The sequence below is a fragment of the Caenorhabditis briggsae genome, assembly GCF_000004555.2.
Source record: "Caenorhabditis briggsae complete genome, chrV, whole genome shotgun sequence".
Classification (NCBI taxonomy): domain Eukaryota; kingdom Metazoa; phylum Nematoda; class Chromadorea; order Rhabditida; family Rhabditidae; genus Caenorhabditis; species Caenorhabditis briggsae.
The window spans coordinates 7,077,276-7,097,138 of NC_013488.2; the positions used below are offsets into that span (position 1 = coordinate 7,077,276).

General features: G+C 39.6%; 4 protein-coding genes across 4 annotated transcripts in view; 2 read left to right on the forward strand and 2 right to left on the reverse strand.

Moving 5' to 3' along the window:
- Positions 1 to 750: 750 nt before the first annotated feature.
- CBG06625 lies at positions 751 to 3,601 on the forward strand (the record flags this gene model as incomplete). Its single annotated transcript, XM_045237232.1, has 6 exons — positions 751 to 769; positions 876 to 1,112; positions 1,155 to 1,235; positions 1,814 to 2,001; positions 2,048 to 2,250; positions 3,589 to 3,601. The coding sequence occupies 6 exons, from the start codon at positions 751 to 753 to the stop codon at positions 3,599 to 3,601; spliced, it is 741 nt and encodes a 246-aa protein (XP_045093263.1).
- A 93-nt stretch (positions 3,602 to 3,694) lies between these two features.
- CBG06626 lies at positions 3,695 to 6,046 on the reverse strand (the record flags this gene model as incomplete). Its single annotated transcript, XM_045237233.1, has 10 exons — positions 3,695 to 3,760; positions 3,807 to 3,881; positions 3,931 to 4,132; positions 4,214 to 4,305; positions 4,384 to 4,572; positions 4,721 to 4,989; positions 5,035 to 5,118; positions 5,164 to 5,229; positions 5,285 to 5,434; positions 6,031 to 6,046. The coding sequence occupies 10 exons, from the start codon at positions 6,044 to 6,046 to the stop codon at positions 3,695 to 3,697; spliced, it is 1,209 nt and encodes a 402-aa protein (XP_045093264.1).
- A 3,058-nt stretch (positions 6,047 to 9,104) lies between these two features.
- On the forward strand, positions 9,105 to 10,147 carry CBG06627 (the record flags this gene model as incomplete). Its single annotated transcript, XM_045237234.1, has 6 exons — positions 9,105 to 9,221; positions 9,267 to 9,437; positions 9,484 to 9,648; positions 9,692 to 9,806; positions 9,850 to 10,012; positions 10,060 to 10,147. 6 exons carry the CDS (start codon positions 9,105 to 9,107, stop codon positions 10,145 to 10,147), a joined length of 819 nt encoding a protein of 272 aa, XP_045093265.1.
- Positions 10,148 to 13,347: 3,200 nt separating this feature from the next.
- Cbr-pme-5 overlaps positions 13,348 to 19,863 on the reverse strand; it is a gene marked incomplete at both ends in the record, with an annotated part of 7,429 nt that continues 913 nt past the window's right edge. Inside the window, 7 exons of the mRNA XM_045237235.1 lie at positions 13,348 to 13,554; positions 13,604 to 14,245; positions 14,292 to 14,621; positions 14,642 to 15,307; positions 15,351 to 17,609; positions 17,728 to 17,814; positions 18,058 to 19,775. Coding sequence (XP_045093266.1) covers positions 13,348 to 13,554; positions 13,604 to 14,245; positions 14,292 to 14,621; positions 14,642 to 15,307; positions 15,351 to 17,609; positions 17,728 to 17,814; positions 18,058 to 19,775 — 5,909 coding nt within the window. The remainder of the gene's footprint in view (positions 13,555 to 13,603; positions 14,246 to 14,291; positions 14,622 to 14,641; positions 15,308 to 15,350; positions 17,610 to 17,727; positions 17,815 to 18,057; positions 19,776 to 19,863) is intronic.

The window sequence follows — 19,863 nt, forward strand, 5'->3', positions numbered from 1 at the left end:
TTTCGGAGGTGGGCCTCGTTAATCGATACGAACGCCGCCCGTGAAATTTCTAGGTGCCAGCTTTTTTTAAATTTGAAAATAAGCGAGTTTTCAAAAATCGTGTTTAAATATCATAGTTATTGGTTTCAGTTATTCAGTTATGGTAAAATCTATAACAGAAGAGCCTCTATACTTTCTCTTTGAGCTCGATTATCTGAATTTCTGTATGAGATATCAAAAGTCTGTCAACAACTAATAAAACGTTTATCATAATTTCACCAATATTTTATCAGTTGACCACTTTTTTTTGTATCGTTGACCGGAACCGAGATAAATTGGTTCAAAGTTAAAAGTTAGGGGCCATTCTATTACAGGTTTCACTGAACATTATTCTAGTTCAAAAAGCCAACATAAGCCGTTCATTTTTAAGATGATCATAAGTTCGTCCAAAAAATTATTGAAGATATCCTCCTTATAATTTTTCCAATGTGTGTTTTAAATTTTTACGGATAGCATCTCTACGTCACTTCTCCACCTGAATCGGATTGTGTACACAGTCACACCAACCTCTAAATTATTGATGTCTCAAAGAAAGCCTGCAAAAAGGAGGGAAAAAAATGGTCGGAACCCTTACACGCTTATGACCTCACTGACGCGGGATGGGCGGGCTGTGGATTCACTTATAAGAAGGTGTGAAAATTATGATACGCTAAGCAAATCGCGGTTATTCATATTCCATCTGATTTGTCATTTGACACCTTTAATCACAATATGAGCGGATCTTCAGGATGTGAGTTTTAAAGTTTTGGCCTATTACCAGAATGTTGACCTAAAGATTTTTAAAAAATTTTAAGAGTTCCGAAAATTATGTGGGATCAATTTAAAACTTTTTTCAGCTACACCATCTTCACCTGGAATGTGCCTAGTTTGTAGACTATCCTGTCGAACTCACTTCCACTTTGGTGGAGCTTCGTGTACAGCCTGTGCTTCATTTTTCCGAAGAACAGTTTCCCTGAACATTAGATATGTGTGCAAGCGAGAAAATGATTGTATCAGCTCACCGGAAGTTCGGAGCATCTGCCGAGCATGCAGATATGATTGTTGTATAAACAAAGCTGGAATGAACCGGGATTGTAAGTAGGAATACATATTTCAACTGTGAAAACTATTTTCAGTGGTGCAACAGAGGAAAAATGACAAGAGAACACCGAAATATGTTTTGAATTCCAGGAACGAAGGAGGGGAAATAGTGAGAGGTAATGTAATTTTTCATAACTAAAAAAAGGCCCTTTTAATATTTTCTGAGTGAAATGTCAGCATGAAAAGACAGAAGGGGCCCATGGGTAAAAATTATGTCTAAGTGAAGGTTTTTCGATTTTTTCAAGTTTTGCCATTGTTTTTATGAAAATTTCGTACTTTGTGCTTGTTTCCATAAAAATGCATAACTTCAAAAAAAGTTCAGTTTAGGTCGTTTTTTCCACGAACAACATTTTTTTTGCTTTTGAAACTGTGTAATTTCAATTTATTAAGCTGATATTTGATTAATTTAGGCTTAGGAACAAAAGAGTCATACAAACATGTATAAAAATGACATAAACTGAAAATTTCAAAAAATGATGAAAAATGTTCAAAGCACGAAATTTTAGTGGAAATAACCACAAAACTTGGAAAAATGGGTAAATCTTAACTTAGGCATAATTTTTCCATTTGGCCCCCCCCCCCCCCTTTCTCATGCCCCCCCCCCCTTGTCATAAAGAGCCGAAAAATTAACATGACAGTGTGAGGCCTTTCTATTACAGGGTTTTTGCCAATTAAAATAATCAAACTATTCCAGACTACACCACAAACTCTTATACAACGTTACACGAGTTCTCACAAGGAGAACAATCAGAAAGCAGTCCATCTCCTTCAGTGAGCAGTGAAGGGAACGAAGAATTCAGCAAAATTCTGGATGTAAGCCACGGAGAGCTTTTAAACTACTATGTAAAACAAGTAGAGCTTGCCAAGAGTGCAAATGTAAAGGTAAATTGATTTCAAATTATTTTTTTCATGTCGTTGGCAGTTTTAGAATACTCTTCTGGTAAACAATATTGAGGAACTTCTGGAGGTAATAAACATTCAAAGCGAGTGGGCACTCGACGCTTGTACGATGTGTCCTGGAGTTGATATTCTCGATCGGGATGACATCGTGGTTCTGCTTAAATATTTTGAGTTTGCCAATATTTGGATTGATTCACTCTGGGAGTATTCTACCTCATTGAACAAAGAAGAGTTCGATAGAAAATGCGATGAAACTTGTAATAGAAGGGCCCCCCACACTGTTCAGTGTGAGCTTATTTTTCTTTGCTCCTGTGCAAAATATCAAAAATGTGTAGCTGACAGAAAATATTTTTGACATTATGATAAACAATTTATCAGTTGAGAACTTATTCTTATCTTTTTCAAGAACCGAGAGCTCTGAGATCCAAGTTGAATGTTCGGGGGCCATGATAAAAATTATGTTTGAAACTTTGAACAAATATATCTCGGTTCCTGTGAAAGACATTCATTAATTTTTAAAGCAAAACTGTTTGTCTTGAAATCAGAAACATTTCATCAGTTAAACATTTTTCGATATATCAAACAGAAATAGAGATAATTAGGTTCAAATGGAGCCATCTTTTAAAGGAGTTTCACAGATTTCAAAAAAAAATTCAAGTATTTTTCAAACGTGACAAAAATATTTATTTGTTTATAAAAGAAATCTACGTAACAAAAAATATATATAAACTTTCGAAATTATAGAAAAAAAACGCTGCGTGGTATAGCAACCCACGACCCTAGTTGGCCCATTGACCTCAGGAAGAGCACTATAAAGGAAGAGAGAAGTGAGAAGAGGCCCTGGGGGCTTGGGCCTGGGCCTGGGGGCCTGGGCCTGGGAGCCTGGGCCTGGGAGCCTGGGCCTGGGGGCCTGGGGGCCTGGGCCTGGGGGCCTGGGGGCCTGGGGGCCTGGGGGCCTGGGGCCTGGGGGCCTGGGGGCCTGGGGGCCTGGGGGCCTGGGGGCCTCGGGCCTGGGGGCCTGGGGGCCTGGGGGCCTGGGCCTGGGGGCCTGGGCCTGGGGGGCCTGGGCCTGGGGGCCTGGGACTGGGGGCCTGGGACTGGGGGCCTGGGACTGGGGGCCTGGACATTCCAAATTTTTTTCCAATCCATGCCAAATCGTGTTTTTGATGTTTTCACTTCAAATGGTGCTGCCACTAAATGTCAAATTATCTATTTCTCTTATTTTTCGGAGGTAACCGTATAAATATGAAACGTTTGCAGAGAGCCATTTTTCAGTCAAAGTGTTCTAATTTTGCCAGTTTTGCTGGTATCATCATGAAAATTGTCAAGGGTATGTAATTTGAGGTTCTGAATCCGATTGTTTAGTTGCAGGACAGTTATTTTCATCGGTTCTCCTGTTATACTCCAAAATTAGGGTGACCGTATAAATGTGAAACACTATGATGGTCCCTCATGTTGTAAATAAGAATACACGGTACTCAAACAGAAAGCTTTATTTTATCGTACATCACCGGTTGACAATGCTAATCTACACAACATCGATGCATAACGTAAAATGACAATGTGAAGACTGTTTCGATGAATCTGATAGATCAACAAATATGGAGAATTGAAAACACGTATTTTCATCAGACGGGTTGAGAGACACCAATGGAACAACTTTTTTGTAGACATCTCAATTTTCGATAGAGAGATCGACTTCCAGGACTTGGTACATTTGAAGCATGTCTTGATAGACATTCTGGAAAAGGAATTATATGATTTCAAAGCCCTTATTGGTAACTTACGAAAATAGAGCCTAGGATAAGTGTGATATCACCAAGACGGGTTGCGACTTCACTCGCATCCATATTTTTGTCGTACTGCAAAAAAAATTAATCGTCAAAGGCTTTAAGTAAATAATTTTCTTACATGGTAATACTTGCTAATTGCGCTTGTCACTGCGGAATATTGCTCGTGAGCTACAATTTTCAACGTGAGAGTTGAATCCAAAAGAGCCAGTTTCCAAATGCAAAATGATTTCAGGGCAGCATATTCGAAAACATCGAGTTGAAGTCGTGAAAGCTCCGTAGTGATACTAGAATGGAAACGGAGGATGAAGTTGATAAGCGTACTGCAAAGTTTACTATGAATTCAGTTCACTCAACTACATTTTCAGATTGTTTTTCAAAGTTTAATTCAATTAATTCCTCACCTAGACAATTCTGTGCCTTCTGTACCCTTTTCGTATCCATTTTCGTATCCAAGGACCTTTCGGTTTGTCGTTACAGTATCTCCGCCAACAATCTGAAGACTTTGTTCATTTTTGTTTGCTGGTCAATTGTTTCGATGGAAACTTGCGATAGTTCCCATATAAGTACTCACGTCATTTGAAGTACTACTGGAGACAGTAAGCCATGCAGAGTCCATCCAAAGACTAGAGAATGAGCAATAACGGAAGAGTACATCGAGGTCAGCTTGTTCAAGTAGATCCGTGCCAGGACAGGTTTGGCAAATGTCTAGTGCTAGTTGATCGTTGATTTTCTTGGAGACAAGAAACTGTTGATAAGCGTCCTGCAAATGATGTCATGATTTTTTGTGGAATACCGTAACCCTAGCAACAAATTTCAAGCAAACATGTAAAAGACTCGCTTATCATAACACGGCAATGGCAAAAAACTATCAATCTATTTTTCTTGTGGGTTACGGTAGATTCACAAACCTCTGGTAACTCGCATTGTCTCATTACCGTTGCTCTCTCAATTTGCTTCACGTAGTACTGTAGCAGCTCATCATGTTTTGCATTGAGAATCGTGCTGAATTGCTCATTTTCCAAATCCGATTTTTCTTCTGATGATATATCGTATATAGTTTCAGATACACCATTAGTGGATATGCATGGAGAAAATTCAGGAGAGTTGGATCTTGTTGAGTTTGTTGGACTATCACTACCAGATGTTACACTACCAGTGCTCCGAGTTGTGGTGTATCCTGGAAAAATATTTTTAGTTTTGGTTTTTAAATTTAATTATGCACCTCGAACGATTTCCTGAACACCCAACTTCCGTGACTCCAAAATGTATTTTGGCATCTTCTGCTCATCTTTTTTCTGCTGCACTTCTAAAAATCGCCAATAAATTAAAACTTTTCCAATAAACAACTTACGTTCTCTTCTCATTCCCGCTTTGATACAATTTTTGTACCGGCATGACCGGCAAATGAATTTGATATCTGTAAAAATTGTTTTTGCAAAGACATTTTACAAATAAGTTCCAAGAAAGCTCACCTGGAGAAATCACACAATCATTATTGGCTTTGCACAAAAATCTGATTCCAAAAGAAACAGTTCGTCGGAAAAACGAAGCACATGCCATGCAAGACTGAGCACCAAAATGGTAGCTGGTTCGCTCGGTAACAGTGCATACGAGACAGGGATCTGAAAATTTGAAATTAAGAAATGTTGATCTTAAAACTTTAATCCACTATGTTTCCTTCAATATCGTTCCATCTTAACACATACAGTTTACTCGGAATGACTCAAAAAAGTGAAGACTCCCAAAAAACCAGTATTAAAATGAAGTGCTCTTTTATTACAGGGGCCCTTCAATTAGAGGGGGCCCTCCTATTTTTCCAGCCATTATTTTTCAAAAGTTTTCATCGAATGTTTCGAGGAATTCTACTTCAATGTTCACGAAAATCTATCAGTTTTACCGAAAGTGTCCGAGTTTTTGTTTCAACCAATTTCTGGGAAATTGTGGAATTCTCGAATTTCACTGAAAGCGTACGAACGTAAGGGGGTACTTCATATATTTAGATATGCCTTTCTAAAACAGGTTGTACGGTAAAATGGAAACACACAAATAAAAAGGATACAGAATCAGTGGATAGCAATTTCAGGCAACTATTTTTTGAATGTTTTCAAAACACTACTTTTACAAAATCACAGTGAATGTGTAGATGTCAGAGTAACAACCGTTTGATTAAAAGTTGAGATAAAAGTTATCAAATAATAAGATTTTATGAATAAATTACCTTGTTGCCTAGACATCGTTCAGGAATTGAGTAGAATTTAGTAGGGGAATTTCAAAGTTCAAAATGGAAAAGAATTCTCAAATTAATTGTTTTGGTCTCGCCACTCCTTCAAATATATATACGCTCCTATCTCGGAAATCAGCCGGTCCAAAAATTCACATGAATCGGGTAGGAAACTTTTTTTTCATCCAACGTTCTTTTTTCTTGCGAATCGCTCAAAATCTGATAAAGTGCAAATGTCTTCCCAGTGCTATTGTTCTCAATTTCTTTCATATTTTGTCTCGGTACGTTGAAAAACGTGCTACCCGAGGAATCCCGCCCACACCTTGAAAGGCCAGTATTGATGGTGGTGCGATAGTCAGGAGTGTTTTAGAAGCTACATTGGTTTATTGAACGATATAGAATGATACAATAGAGGGGCTTTTATACTGGTTACATGATAAAGAATTTAATAAAAGAAAGTGATTGCGGGGGATGCAATGCACATTCCCCGGTGAATCACCATCAGAAGAGTGCGATTTAGCACAAGGAGGTTGGGATAAGGTAGATTTTTGAGAATACTGTAAGTGAAACAGTGGGAAAGCATTGTTATCGGAAATTCGTTTTTCAGTCACACGGAAAGCTCGAATATTGGTTAAAAATTAATAACGAAAATATTTGTTACAACTGCAGCTGTTGGTGGGAAGTTCACAGTGTTTCAAAGCAACGGGTCAAAAATCGCGCCCCAGAAAACATTTAGGCCAAACGAAATTTAATAATTTCAAAGTCGACGTGGATTTGACCTAATTATTCTTAATCAACGCGTTGCAACGCGCGATTTTTTTACTCAACGTTTAAAAGTTTGATCCTCAGCCAACGAAACGAAGACACGTTGCGCAGTGATTTCTCACGTTCGCAGGGGCGCGTTTTCTGACCAGGTTCTCCGAAATAGCGGGAAAGTTGTTATTTTTGCCAAGTTTTGTTTATAATTTTCTAAAGGGGAATTAGAAAGCTCACACAACTCTTTCATTTGTCCATAAAACATCGTAAACGTTTTTTTCTGAAACCCTACGTTTACTACAGTACCACGAATGACAGTTTCTGAAAAAAAAAACTTAGAAATCGTATTGTCTTTTAGTCAGTTACGAGCGCTATATCCTAAAAAACTAAATAACAACGCAAGTGTGCATTTCTTCCCATTTTCAGCAAATGCATACAGTTTTTGTAATTTGGAAATTACTCCTGATTGGTTTTTAAAATCTTTTTGTAAGATATAACTGAATTTTAGAAACTTCGTTTCGATTTTTACAAAATTTTGATAGTTTTCTTTAACCTCTTCAAAATTAGAAGTATTATATGAATGCTACATTACCGGTCAGTAAGATATACAAAAACGTATCGTTCAGTTGATTTCAGCCTATTTGACCATTTTCAGGAGTCTGAACCTAGACTGTCAAGTGTTAAATCTTCTCGGTTCCTGTCGAAGATATGGCAAAGTTGTCAACTGATGAATTGTTTATCATGATAGCACAAACATTTTATCAGTTGACACATTTTCTCATCTCTTATACGGACCGAGATGGTTGAGATTAAACTTGACATTGTGGGGTCGTTCTATTACAGGTTTCACGGTATCTTTGGCTTTTTTTCCCCATTCGCTTAAAAATCATTTCTTAGCGTCATTATAAATATTTGACCTGAATTCTACAACAGCAGTGAATCACTTTCACTGTATCCAAACAAAAAATGATTGTCCACACCTTTCTTCTAAAATTTCGGGAAACGCCGAAATGCTTTCTTTTCCAAGAACTATTTCATCCAGGAAGAAAGATGAAAAAAGTCCAAGAATTCAACTAGACTTGTCTGAGCGCATGATGATATCTACCGAAACAATTCGTTCCCCGAGTGCGATCGGTCGATGCAAATCGAGATAAGCACGGAATGACGTCAAATAAAACAGGGTGCCCAGTGCGAGGAAAATTTTGGTTTTTGATGAGACAATCAGATTAATTGGGAAATTCTATGAGTGCACCTACAAAACATGAATACGATTATTGTGAATAGTAGATTGGCACCTGGTTATGCACACGAAGACTTCCGAATCGGAAGTTCCGACGCAATGAAGGAGCAGGGATAGTTTTCTCATCTTATTAGCAAAAGAGTCCTAGAAACATTCTCAGATCGATAGTGCAAATATCGGCCTGACCACGGCTAGGATTCCAAAAACTCTAAAATACGATCTGAAATTGTAATAACATGTTTTCTGGTTGAACTTTTACGATCTGACTTTGAAGGTTATACTAAAATCCGTTCAGAATACAAGTTTCCATTCCCAAAACCTTTCATATTTGTAAATCCATCCTTTCAGAGCGTTTGACATGATAATAAAACTTTACCAATTCAATTCGAAACATCACTTCCATATTTCTCTTTAGATACCATCTTCTAGTCGTTCAATGACCAATTTTTTGTATTGCAATTCGCTGGATGTTTTTAATAGTTATTCACAATCTGATTGTGGTTTATGCCGGCTACTTCTTGAACTATTTTTTCAAATAGGCTGCAGAGGTAATCTACTACTTCAGTATTACATCTACAGTAAGATTCCACATGGTAGTCATGTGAATTCAAGAAAGGGTTCTTCGATACATACCGTGAAACCTGTATTAGAAAAGCCGACCCTTCTATTGTTCAAAGGCATCTTTAGAGGGCTTTTCCATTTTTCCGGCAATTCTTATGGAATTGAAGGGACAGTGGAATCTAAAATAAAATAGTTAAAACCTCTGAATATACCATTTAATCAAAAATATAACTTTGCAAAGTCATGTGCGCTTCCGCACTTGTTGGTGACGTGCACAATATTGCAAGAATATACACATGTTTTCGGGACCTCATCATTTTTTTTTCGGAGGATTCAAAAAATCATATTCTTGTGTTTTTCTTGAGCACATAATATTGCAAGCTATATATGACACGATATCGAAGCTTACTCAGTTTTTTACTGTCTTGTTTTGCTGCAAACGGGGTAACTATTTTATTACTTTGAAAGTACTAAATGTTTTGAATTGCCGGTTCAGATTATTCCTGACACATTCATGGATTACAAAATGGTCGTGACTTGCGGTAAACCATTGAAAACATCAGATAGTACTGTGTTAACAATTTCTTGGGACGAATGTGTAAATGAGTGTTGGAATGATCCGAATTGTGTGGTCAGTTTTGTTTTTCGAATGTGAGAATGTATTTTTTTTTTTCAGCTAGTCTATGACACCTCCCCCACTTGCAATTACTACAGTATCGAACAAATTACGACGGTCCAGAAGCTCACAGCCTCTAGCAAAAGCAGAGTAGCTTTTCGCCTCCTCTCTAGGAATAAAACATGTACTGACGATAAAGAAGAACCAATTCTGAAAAACGGAACTGTTCAGGTACACAGTAAATTAATCGAAATGCGCAAAATAGATAATGTTCCAGAGTGACGTCCAACGAGACGCCAGTGCCTATACCTTCAATCAATACCTTCCTATCAACATCACATTGAAAAATAATGTTTGGACATTTACTCAAAGGAGTGAACCATTCACTTGTTTCCCAAGAATGGAACCAATAAGAAGAGGCGGAGCGATTTGGTGTATGCAGGTCAGTTTCTGCTTCAGTACCATTCATGAAAGTAAACCTACAGGTTGGAACTAGCGGTTCTTGTATGAACCGAACATTTGCCAACCAAATGTGCAAGGCTAGTTTTCAACAACCCTTGGCAGGCCCTGCCAATGCAGCGGAATACCAATATCTAGAAAGTATGAATAATCTCTATAGCATTTTTATTTCAAATAGTTACAGCAATGGCAAATAGTTACTTGAGCAACTTTGTTGATCCTAATGCACTAAACCCTACACTCAAATGGCTGGCTGGTCAACCAGACGGTCTGCCACAAAAAACAAATGCTGACTGTGTGTACTACTTTGCCAGAAATAATTCCCAATCAGGAATCGACGACATGCTGTGGGTGTTGGTTATTTTTGTACTAACGTTATCACATGTTATTCCAGGTGCCAAAATGCAGTGTTTTCTCATCAGAATATTTGTATGGTTGGATATTACTGTGGAAGTCGACTAGGGCCGGATACTTGGACCTAATTATTTTCAGTTGTATATACTTTTTCTAGCTAGTGTAGATTTTATAGAGGCCCCTATAAATTAAAAGATTAAGCAAAACGTTGACCATTGATCAAACTCAAAACACTTCACGATGCGTGACAAGTCATGGGGGACATAGCCCATTAAAACGGACATGCCCGACAGATTTAGAGACTTCATATTCCCAGAAAAAGCTCTTCAAAGCCACCCACACAAAATGAACTATTCTCACTACACATACTTCACTATTTTATTGTTAACTGTAACTGTCGAAAAATTGGTGAGAACCATTTTAAACTTTTTAAGTAACATAAAGTTTTGAAGAACTCTTCATTAGATCCAAATGATTACAAAATGATTGTAACTTATGGGAAACCTTCCATTTTTACTACTCCCACAGTTTATTCTATTAGTTTTGAGGAATGTATGCAGAAGTGTTGGATGGATGAAACATGTGTGGTTAGTTTCGTATGCGGCGCTTCAAACATCTGGCTGGTGTGCCTACGGCGCGAGTTCGTCGCTTCGCTTGTGAGCTTAAACATTGAGCCCATTTATCTCCGTCTCTGTAAAAGATACCAAAAAGTAGTCAACTGACAAAATTATTTGATATTATAATGAACCTTTTGTTAATTGATCACTTTTTGATATATGTTACAACAACCGAGATAAATGAGCTCAAAGTGTAAGTATTGGGTGGATTTCCATTAGAGAGATTGGGATAGTTTAAAAAAAACGTTTTTCAACATTGAATTACAGCTTGTGTATGACACCTCCCCGACTTGTCAAGTGTTTGTCCTTGCAAATATAATAAGGGTCCAAAAATTGAATAGTTCTAGTAACAGTAGAATCGCATTTCGGATTTATTCAACATCTGAAAAATGTCCTAGTATCACTGGTACACCGGTTCTTGTTGGAGGAACTATTGTGGTAAGGCTCACAAAACATCCGCAAAAATCATTAAATTAATTTCCAGAGTCGCACATACCCACTTCTGGGTGGCTTTTCCCGACGTATCAAGAGTTCAATTTGACTCTCAAAAGCGATGTTTGGACTTTCCAGTCTTCTGTATTCTATTCATGTTATATAGGATACATACCACTGAAAAGAGACAAATATGTCATGTGCATGAATGTAAGGCTACATATATAGGTTAAAACTACACGAGGCTTTTAGATCATTCAAACTGAAACTTGTATAAATAGGACACAAGCAGTGGCAGGATGTGCAGAATTCAACTCTATTGGATTGATGGGGATCGCAAATTTGGAAGAAAGCAGTTACATACGGAGTAAGTTTTTAAAAGATGTCCTGGGCATTATTAGAAAAGGTTGGTGGCAGATGTTGCAATGGGACTAATCTCTAAACAATCCTCGAACAAGACGTATACAAGTCTAGGGTTTTGGATGGATGGAATCAGAAAACCTACTTGTAAATATCCACAACCAAAAAGTGCATCTTGTAATGGCACCAATGTGAGTGATTCCTTTAATTTACTAATAATAACTAAATTCTCAGGAGTTCAACTACAATGATATCTCAGCACCCAATCCAACGTTTCACTGGGCACCAAGACAACCGGATGGGTTACTGAATAACCCTCCTGATTCAATTGTTTATATTTGAAAGTTGACCAAAATGGAAATTCGGGAGTTGATGATGCACCGTAACTTGGTTTTTATTATCTTGGAGGACTAATGAGAACATTTCAGATGTTCCAGTTCTGAAAATGTCACCGCGAATGTATGCATGAAAGGCTACCTATGCGGGATTTATGCAGCAGAAAACTATATTACTTGAAGAAACTTCATAAGGATGGATTGAGAAAAAGAATTTAATTTTCTTCGAATTTTTAAAATATTGTTGCTGTTTTAAATCTTTTCCGTTATTTTCGTTCTGTCCGGGCAACATAAAATTTCTCCAATGCCAAAACAGATATTATCCTTGTCAGATACCAATGAACCTTCTGGCCGAAAATTTAGTTAATGGCGCATAGCCGGCCCTGAAGCGGAAACGGCTACGGTTGTTACAAATAAATTCGTGCGCCTTTAAAACAGTACTACGGAATTATTTTATTTTGACCCATTTTAGGCAGTTGTTCAACTTTATAAGGAAATTAAACCATGAGAATCTGAAGAATTTTATGCAAAAATAAAGCAATTCTGAAGTACTGTATCAAAGGCGCTAGAATTCATTTGTAAAAACCGTAGACGTTTCCGCTTCATGACCGGCTATTTATGCCCCTTTAAAGAAATTTTCGGCCGCAAGGTGCATCGGCGCCGGACAAGGATAATGAGTGAGAAAATTCGGGTATTCGCTTTGGTAGACAAAATTTGAGCTTTGATTATTTCAGCCATACGTTCAGAACACTTTTTTCAAATTTTTCCGGAGAATAATTGTTGTTTTTGTTGTATTTGGCGTATTTTTGAGCTTAAATATTGTTGAAAAACAGCTTTGCGCACATCCCTGATGTAAATGTATCTTGTTTGAGCCCACATTAAAAATATGCATAAAAATATACATTAAATATGCAGAAAAATATACGTTAAAAATATACATAATATGACCCTAAACATCTTCTGCAAGAGAATAGAAATGTCTTCTCGGAAAAACAAGAAGATGACCTTCTCTTTTCATTCGCACCACATCGCGATGAGACTTATTTCTTTTTCTAGTGTTTTGCAGGATATCTTTGTGGAACTTATGCAAAATGAAAAAGAATAATAAAAATAAAGATTTTTATAACGGAATGAATACTTGCAAGCTTATTACAAGGGTAACGGGGTCAGGATACATGAGATTTTTCTGTGATTACATTGGGGAATGAGGTATTGTCGAATTAAAAAAAGTGACACCTGAGAATTTGAAAACTTTTGCTTTTTTTGATCTACGAAAAAGTGCGGCAAAAACGTAATATTTCAGAATTTCGGCTCGTTCGAGCTACTTTCGTGTTTAATTTTAGTTTTTTGTTTATAAATAGATTCTAGAGATGCTAGCGATCGTTTTTATATCAAGAAATCAAAATTTTGTTCAGAAAATCCCACTAAATTCACATTAATAACTGTGTTATCTACAGTAACCGTTTTCGCTCCGCCCCCTCGTAAATCGACACGAGCGCCGTCTCCGAGATTTTCAGGTGTCACTTTTTTTAATCCGACAATAAATAACATGAGAAAGCTACAAAAAAGAAAACTACACAAAGTTTACTCATAAATGACAATATACTTGGGGAGCACACGATGCGGATTGCGAACAATGTATTCCGAGAAGCTGAGAGTTTGGAATCCATACTGTCCATCTCCAGAGTTTGGATCTCGTTGGCGGAGTGGAAGAAGTGGCATTCCGACGCCGTCATTGGTGAGACTTCCAGCTGGGAAGCTGTCTCCGATGTAATGAAGAGTGTCTTCGCCCTGAAAGTATGTGGAATAAAACATAATTTTGGCTAATTGCCAAATTTACCTTCTCAGCCTCCGAGGGCGACTGATTCATGAAGCGATATGGAAGAGAATGCATTTCTCGTTCTTTGCCCAGCGCCGTCTGACAAATCAGCATATAATTGACACCACCGACAGATGGTTGACAGTAGTGGGTGCTCTTCTCGAAGCTATCAGCTAGATAGATACCCGATCCAAAGAGACTTCCGTTACGGCACGCACTTGGTGGATCGACCAAAAAACCATTCTTCAAAATACTCATCAAATTCGTTGCCTTTGTTCCGTGCCACAAGAACTTTTGATTACTGTCGTTGAGGAATGGCTCAAACTTCTGAGTTGATTCTTTCGGCGAGATCTCCAAATCATTTGAACTTTGTTCTGTTTCCACCCGGGTGGAGATCCATTGCAAAATGCGTTGACTGATGTCCGAGTCTGGAGTCTCCATACGGAATTCGCATTGCATTGCGCTTCGGATGTAGTCGACACGGTCAAGGTCATGACGGAATTCTGCTCCACAGAGGAGGCGAGTAGCAGTCTCGACTTCTTGAGCACGGTTTAGACGAGCACGGTGGCGGGAAATTTCCTCGATTGTATCAAGGCGTGTTAGGTTACTGTATTCAAAATCGCCAGATGGAATCAAATTGTAGTACTCGCTGGAGAGCTCGCTCTGAAAATAAAATTATTTTGATAAGTCTATTTTCAAACTGCCTTACCGTTGTAATAAAAGCATCCAACAGATTTGACTCTGACAACACAGTAGTTGCCTCTGACATTTCCTTAATTCTCTTTGCATTCTTTTCCAGCTTATCCAACACCAGCTTTGCCTTCTCGATATTCTCCTTTGTGAATCTTCCAAATGGCTGACTGACTCCATACATCTGAACCTGTCGAGCATATTGTTTGAGTGTCTTGGCATCACTGATATCTGCAATCATTTTGCGAATCGTATCTTTCTCAGTATTCTTCTTCCATGACAATTCGATTTCCGAGAGGTTGGTTGGAGTGTTGTCGGTCTCGACGAGACGATATTTCTTCGGCATTTCCTGGAAATTGGCCAGTGGACACCACTCATTTCCAGCTTTGATTTGAAGATGGATTTGAACTCTTTGGCAGCAAGCTCCAAACTACTGAATGGAGTCGTTTGGAACTCTCCCATTCCCATTCCAATTCTTCCCCAGTTTGTGAATAGAATGTACAAATCGGCGTCTCTTCTCTTGATAATTTGCATACGGTAGAAATTGTGGAATCCATAGCGTCCGTAGTTGAGGTCAGTCTTGTTCATCAGGACGTTGAAATATTGTTGAGTCTCATCGCAAAAGCTGACAGTACCGCTTGTGGCATAAGTGGAACTTTGATGTGGCTTCGGAGCCTCGGCAGCTTGCTTCTTATCTTTTTCGGCTGACCACTTGGCAAGGAACTGTGCGGCATCCTCATCGACATTGCTCAGTGGTTCGATATTGACAGGGCGGAGTGTCAGTTTTGTTTCTTTGATTGGTCTTGGCAGAGCAGTTGATTTGACAATTTTCAACATCTCATTCTTCATTCTTCGATTCATTTTCTGTGCTGCTAATTCGATTGGATTCGGGTTGAATTTATCGATTAAACAGTCCACGATTGCTTTTTTGTTCAAAGCGGCAAGGTCTCCAAGAAGTTCGACGTTTTCCCATGCAAGTGGTACGATGAGATAGTGAAGAGCATTGTATCCCTTTTTGTCACGAGCCGCAAAAAGCTGAAAATTGATTGATTGCACTAAAAAGTCATTATAAGCTTACCGATGCATCAGTGATAGTCAGCTTCTTTCGATTTGGTCCGGATGGTGGGGCGGCTTCCTTTTTGGCTTTCTTGGCTGGTGGTGCCTCATCTTCCTCTTCTCCTGATTCATTATCTTCAGATCCATGCTCAGATCTCTCTTCTTCTTCATCATCCTCCTTTTCCGATTCTTCAGATTCCTCTGAATCACTTTCTGGTGGTGGTGGAGCTGCTGGCATGCTGAAAGCACTGGTTGGCAAGAACTTTCGATTAGCGGCAAGCCCAAAACGCATCGGAACTGCCACACATCGTGGCCCACTAGAAACGATTGGTGCTTGTTTTGGAAGGACAACTGCCAACTTTCCATCTCCGATAACGGCGTCAATGACAGATCGATTGTTGGTCATGAGTGCATACATCAAAGGAGTTCTTCCATGCTCATCAGCAGTTTTCAGGCTAGCGCCAGCGGTTCTCAGCGCTCTGACGAGATCTGCATTCTCTTGAAGAACGGCGAACGAGATTGGAGGAAGAAGTCCGAATTCCAGAAGATTTTTGAATTTCGCTGGAGGCTCTAAAGTACTGAGTGCGTCGATATTGCATCCAGTGATGTGACTGATCTCATCTAGGAAACTAACAGCTTCTGCTGAAATCGACTTCTCATTCATATATAGAACCAGAGAGCGAATTGGGCTTTCAGATGGTCCTTCGGTCTTCTGATTTCTCCATGCCACGACTCCCATCTCATTCTTCAAAAAATTCAGAACATTCCAGTTTCCATGCTCCAGTGCAGTTCGGATGATCTTAAAAGTTTCAGGCTGGTTGAGTCCGAGTCCACGTGTCGCCAGAACTCTGTTCAAGACAGTTTTCTCGATTGTCTCTTCAGAATTGAGTGCTCCGAAGCATTTTTCAGCAAAGGTGTTCAGAAGATCATAGTTTGAATTCAAGACAGCACCGTCTAAAAGAGCCTCCACGGATTTCAAAAGTTGATTCGCCAAATTCAACTGGCCACGTCTCAGAGCAGCATCAGTCAGTTGAGCCATCGAGTTGGTATTCTGTCCAAGAACATCTAACAACACGTAAACCATCGCTTCCCAACTTCCTCCTTTGCTGACTACAGTAGCTGGAATAGTGGTGATTGTGTCCTCCTCGATCTTCTTCGCCTTTCCATGCCACTTCCAGTAATTCTTCTTATCCTTTGAGCGTTCGTTATTCTGATCAAATGCTGGCTTGACTGCTTTGATGAAGATCTTTTCTGTGACATCGGCGTTAGCTTGGATAAGAGTCAGTGCTGAAGACTGTCTTCCATGATAGACTGCAAGAGCAAGAGGGGTGTTCCCATCGTTGTTCTTCAAATCCACGTGGCACTTTTTGCGGATTAATGTCATCAGGCAAATTGTGGAATTTTTGAGAGCAGCCAGATGTAGGATAGTGTTTCCATTGCAATCAGCAATCTCAATCTGATCCGGACGAACAAGAGAAGAGAGCAGGGAGACTACAGCGATTGGGTCACTTTCCCCAAACGGAACATTTCCATCCTTAAAATCGTTCTCATTTCCGAATGCATAATGAAGAGCAGTTCGATTGTACTTGTCGACTGCCTCGATTGGACAACGGGTGGATAGCCAGGCGATTGGTTCCAAGACAGAGTTGGCTGATCCATCACAAGCTAAAGTTGCAACGTGGAGAACTGATTTTCCATCATTGTTATTCTCTCTTGGAACTCCTTTAGCCTCAATCATTTTGAACAACGAAACTGTCTTGTGACTGTTGATGCGAGCAGCGTAGTGCCAGATGCTATTTTCTTTGGAATCCTTTTTTCTCCAAAAGTCATTTGTCGCATTCAACTTCGGAATCAAATCCCACATTCTCATCTCAATCAGATACATGATGATTGTCTTGTTGACATTCTCCTCATTCTCCTTTTCACGGATCGCATTGTGGATTCCATTGACCAAATGCATTTCTGTAGCGGTATCCAACATCAGCTCAACGACGCGTGGCTTATCAAATTGAATAGCCTCGAGAATCAAAAAGTCATCCTTCTCATTTTTCTGTGTCAAAAACTGCTCAATGTTGTTGAATTCTTTGCTGAGTTTTATGAGAATCTTGAAGAGAGCCAGATGGTTTTCCTGGTGCCTTCCATCTTCCAATGGAATACTCATAGCCAGCTTGGCAAGAGTCACAGCGGCAGCGTGCTCCGATTCCATGTATCTTTGAGTCAGCTGGAATGGTCCGAGACGGATGATCCATTCAAAAAGCTCGTTGACTGTGGCGAGGAAAGTCTGAAAATTGAGCAGTTGAATTGTTGGGTCTTAAAAGGATAGGGAAAGATTTTTTACAGGGTGTACCAACAATAGGGATATGTGAAACAGAGGGGAAATTTCAAGGGACATTTTAAACCTTAAGCTCATACGAGTCAATATGTGGAGCCTGTTTTGCATTCATCACATGACCAAATCTACGTTGGCTTTGTGCAATTGGCACATTCTGAATTCAATTAAATGCATTTTTAAAAAATGTATGTCTTTAGATAGACTACCGTACAACCTGTAATAGAAGGCTCTCACAGTTTTTGTTTTTCTGTCAACTGATAAAATGATGATGATACCATGATCAACAATTTATCAGAACTTATTTATATCTTTGACAGAAACCGAGATAAATTAGCTCAATGTTAAAAGATAGGCGGCCCTTCTACTACAGGTTGGGTTACGGTAATTGCTAATTTACACCAACCTGGTTAGCTTCTCCTCTCAACTGCTTATTCGGCGACAGCGCCTGATACTTTTTGACTGCCTCCACAATTGGCGAATATCCAGCCTTGTTGGTTTCATCAATCCATTTAACAAACAGATCCGGAAGTGTGTCATGAAGATCTTTCAGAATCGATAGCACATCATAAGCTGGCTTCTTCAATGTCTCTCCCTTCCAAAGAACTTGATCTCCGTAGACTTTCATTGGAAGAGCAAGAATCTCGTGCAGGAAGTTTTGATGGTTGGCCCATTTCTCGAAAAGCCTTCGTTTATCTTGAACCTTCTCGAGCATCATTGTGAAGAGCATCAAGTTTCCATTAGCAAGAGCAATATGAAGCGGAGTGTTGTCTTGATGATCGTAGGCGTCAACTTTGGAACCCGAACCGATGAGAATTTGGTAGCATTTCTTGTAATCGGCATGTGTCATTCGGGTAGCATCTTTCTCTGGGGTTTCACCCGATCCTTTAAGAATCACACGTTGTTGAGCGAAAAGGTGAAGAGGAGTCTGTCCAGTGCTGTCTGGAATACTTGAGTCGGCTCCTCTGGCGACCAGATACTCAATTTGCGATGCCAAATCCTTATGCATATCTTCATCGGCGTAGGACAAGAGATTAGCCAGAAGGGTTGCTCCATTGTTGTCTTTGGCATTGATATTCGCTTTATCCTTGCTTGGACCCTCCAAAAGCCACGAAACAATTCCATAATGTCCTTTGAGGTAAGCAATCGACAATGGGTAAAGTTGCCAATCATTTGGAGTAGCAAGAATTTCATCATCGATCGATGCCAACAGTTTCAAGCAGTCCAAGAATCCGTAGCCAGCGGCGTAGTGAGCAGCAGTATTCCCAGAAGAATCAGCGAGGAACAAATTTGCTCCCTTGGCAAGAAGGAATGCGGCAGTGTGCATTTGTCCATTGAGCATCGCATGAATAAGAGGAGTGCGCTTCTTCTTATCCTTAGCCTCTACAAGCGCTCCTTTGTCAAACAACTTCTTCGCCATTTCCAGATGACCTTTGGCACAGGCAAGCATCAAGGGAGTTACTCGATTGGATCCAGTGGAAGATGGAAGATCCACCAGGATAGTTGGCTCTGCCAATAGAGCATCCACAGCATCCAGTTGATTGTTGCTCACTGCCAAATGAAGCGCAGAATTTCCAGATCGATTTCTAGCGTTTACAATAGATCTATCAGATCTGATAGTGCTCTCTCCATCGTCGCCTTTCTCCAATTCCAACATTTCCTTCATCAAAAACGTGCAGTTGGCAGCACGTCCAGCGCGAGCAGCGCAGTGTAGCGGTGTCTCGGTCTGCTTCGTCAGCATGCTCACTGATCCTCCGTTTTTCAGCAAGTATTCGACAGGAGCGCTTCCAGGAGCACACGCGGCGTAATGAATAGTGTACCAGTTGTCCTGATCCGGAATGTTGATTGTTGGATAGACAGCTCTCATTGATTCAAGCATGTGGGTTGAGTTAGAGATGGCCGCGGTGTGTAGAGGAGTGATGTTTTTGTTCATAAAACATTTTTTAGCAACAGAGACCGGAAGAATTTTGGCAGGAAGTTTTTGGTCTTTCAGCGTGATACGATGGAGATCATTGCAGTTGTTGCTCACAGGTCCTTGAGCAAGAGCGGATGCCAGCTCGCGATGACCCATACGGACAGCAGTGACGAAACGTGTCTCGAGTTGATGCTCGGCGAATGCTGTAAATTTTATTTTATGAAAATAATGGTTTTCATTAATATCATTATGGTACAAAAAATCAGAGCGGTGGAAGAGAAACGCAAGTGG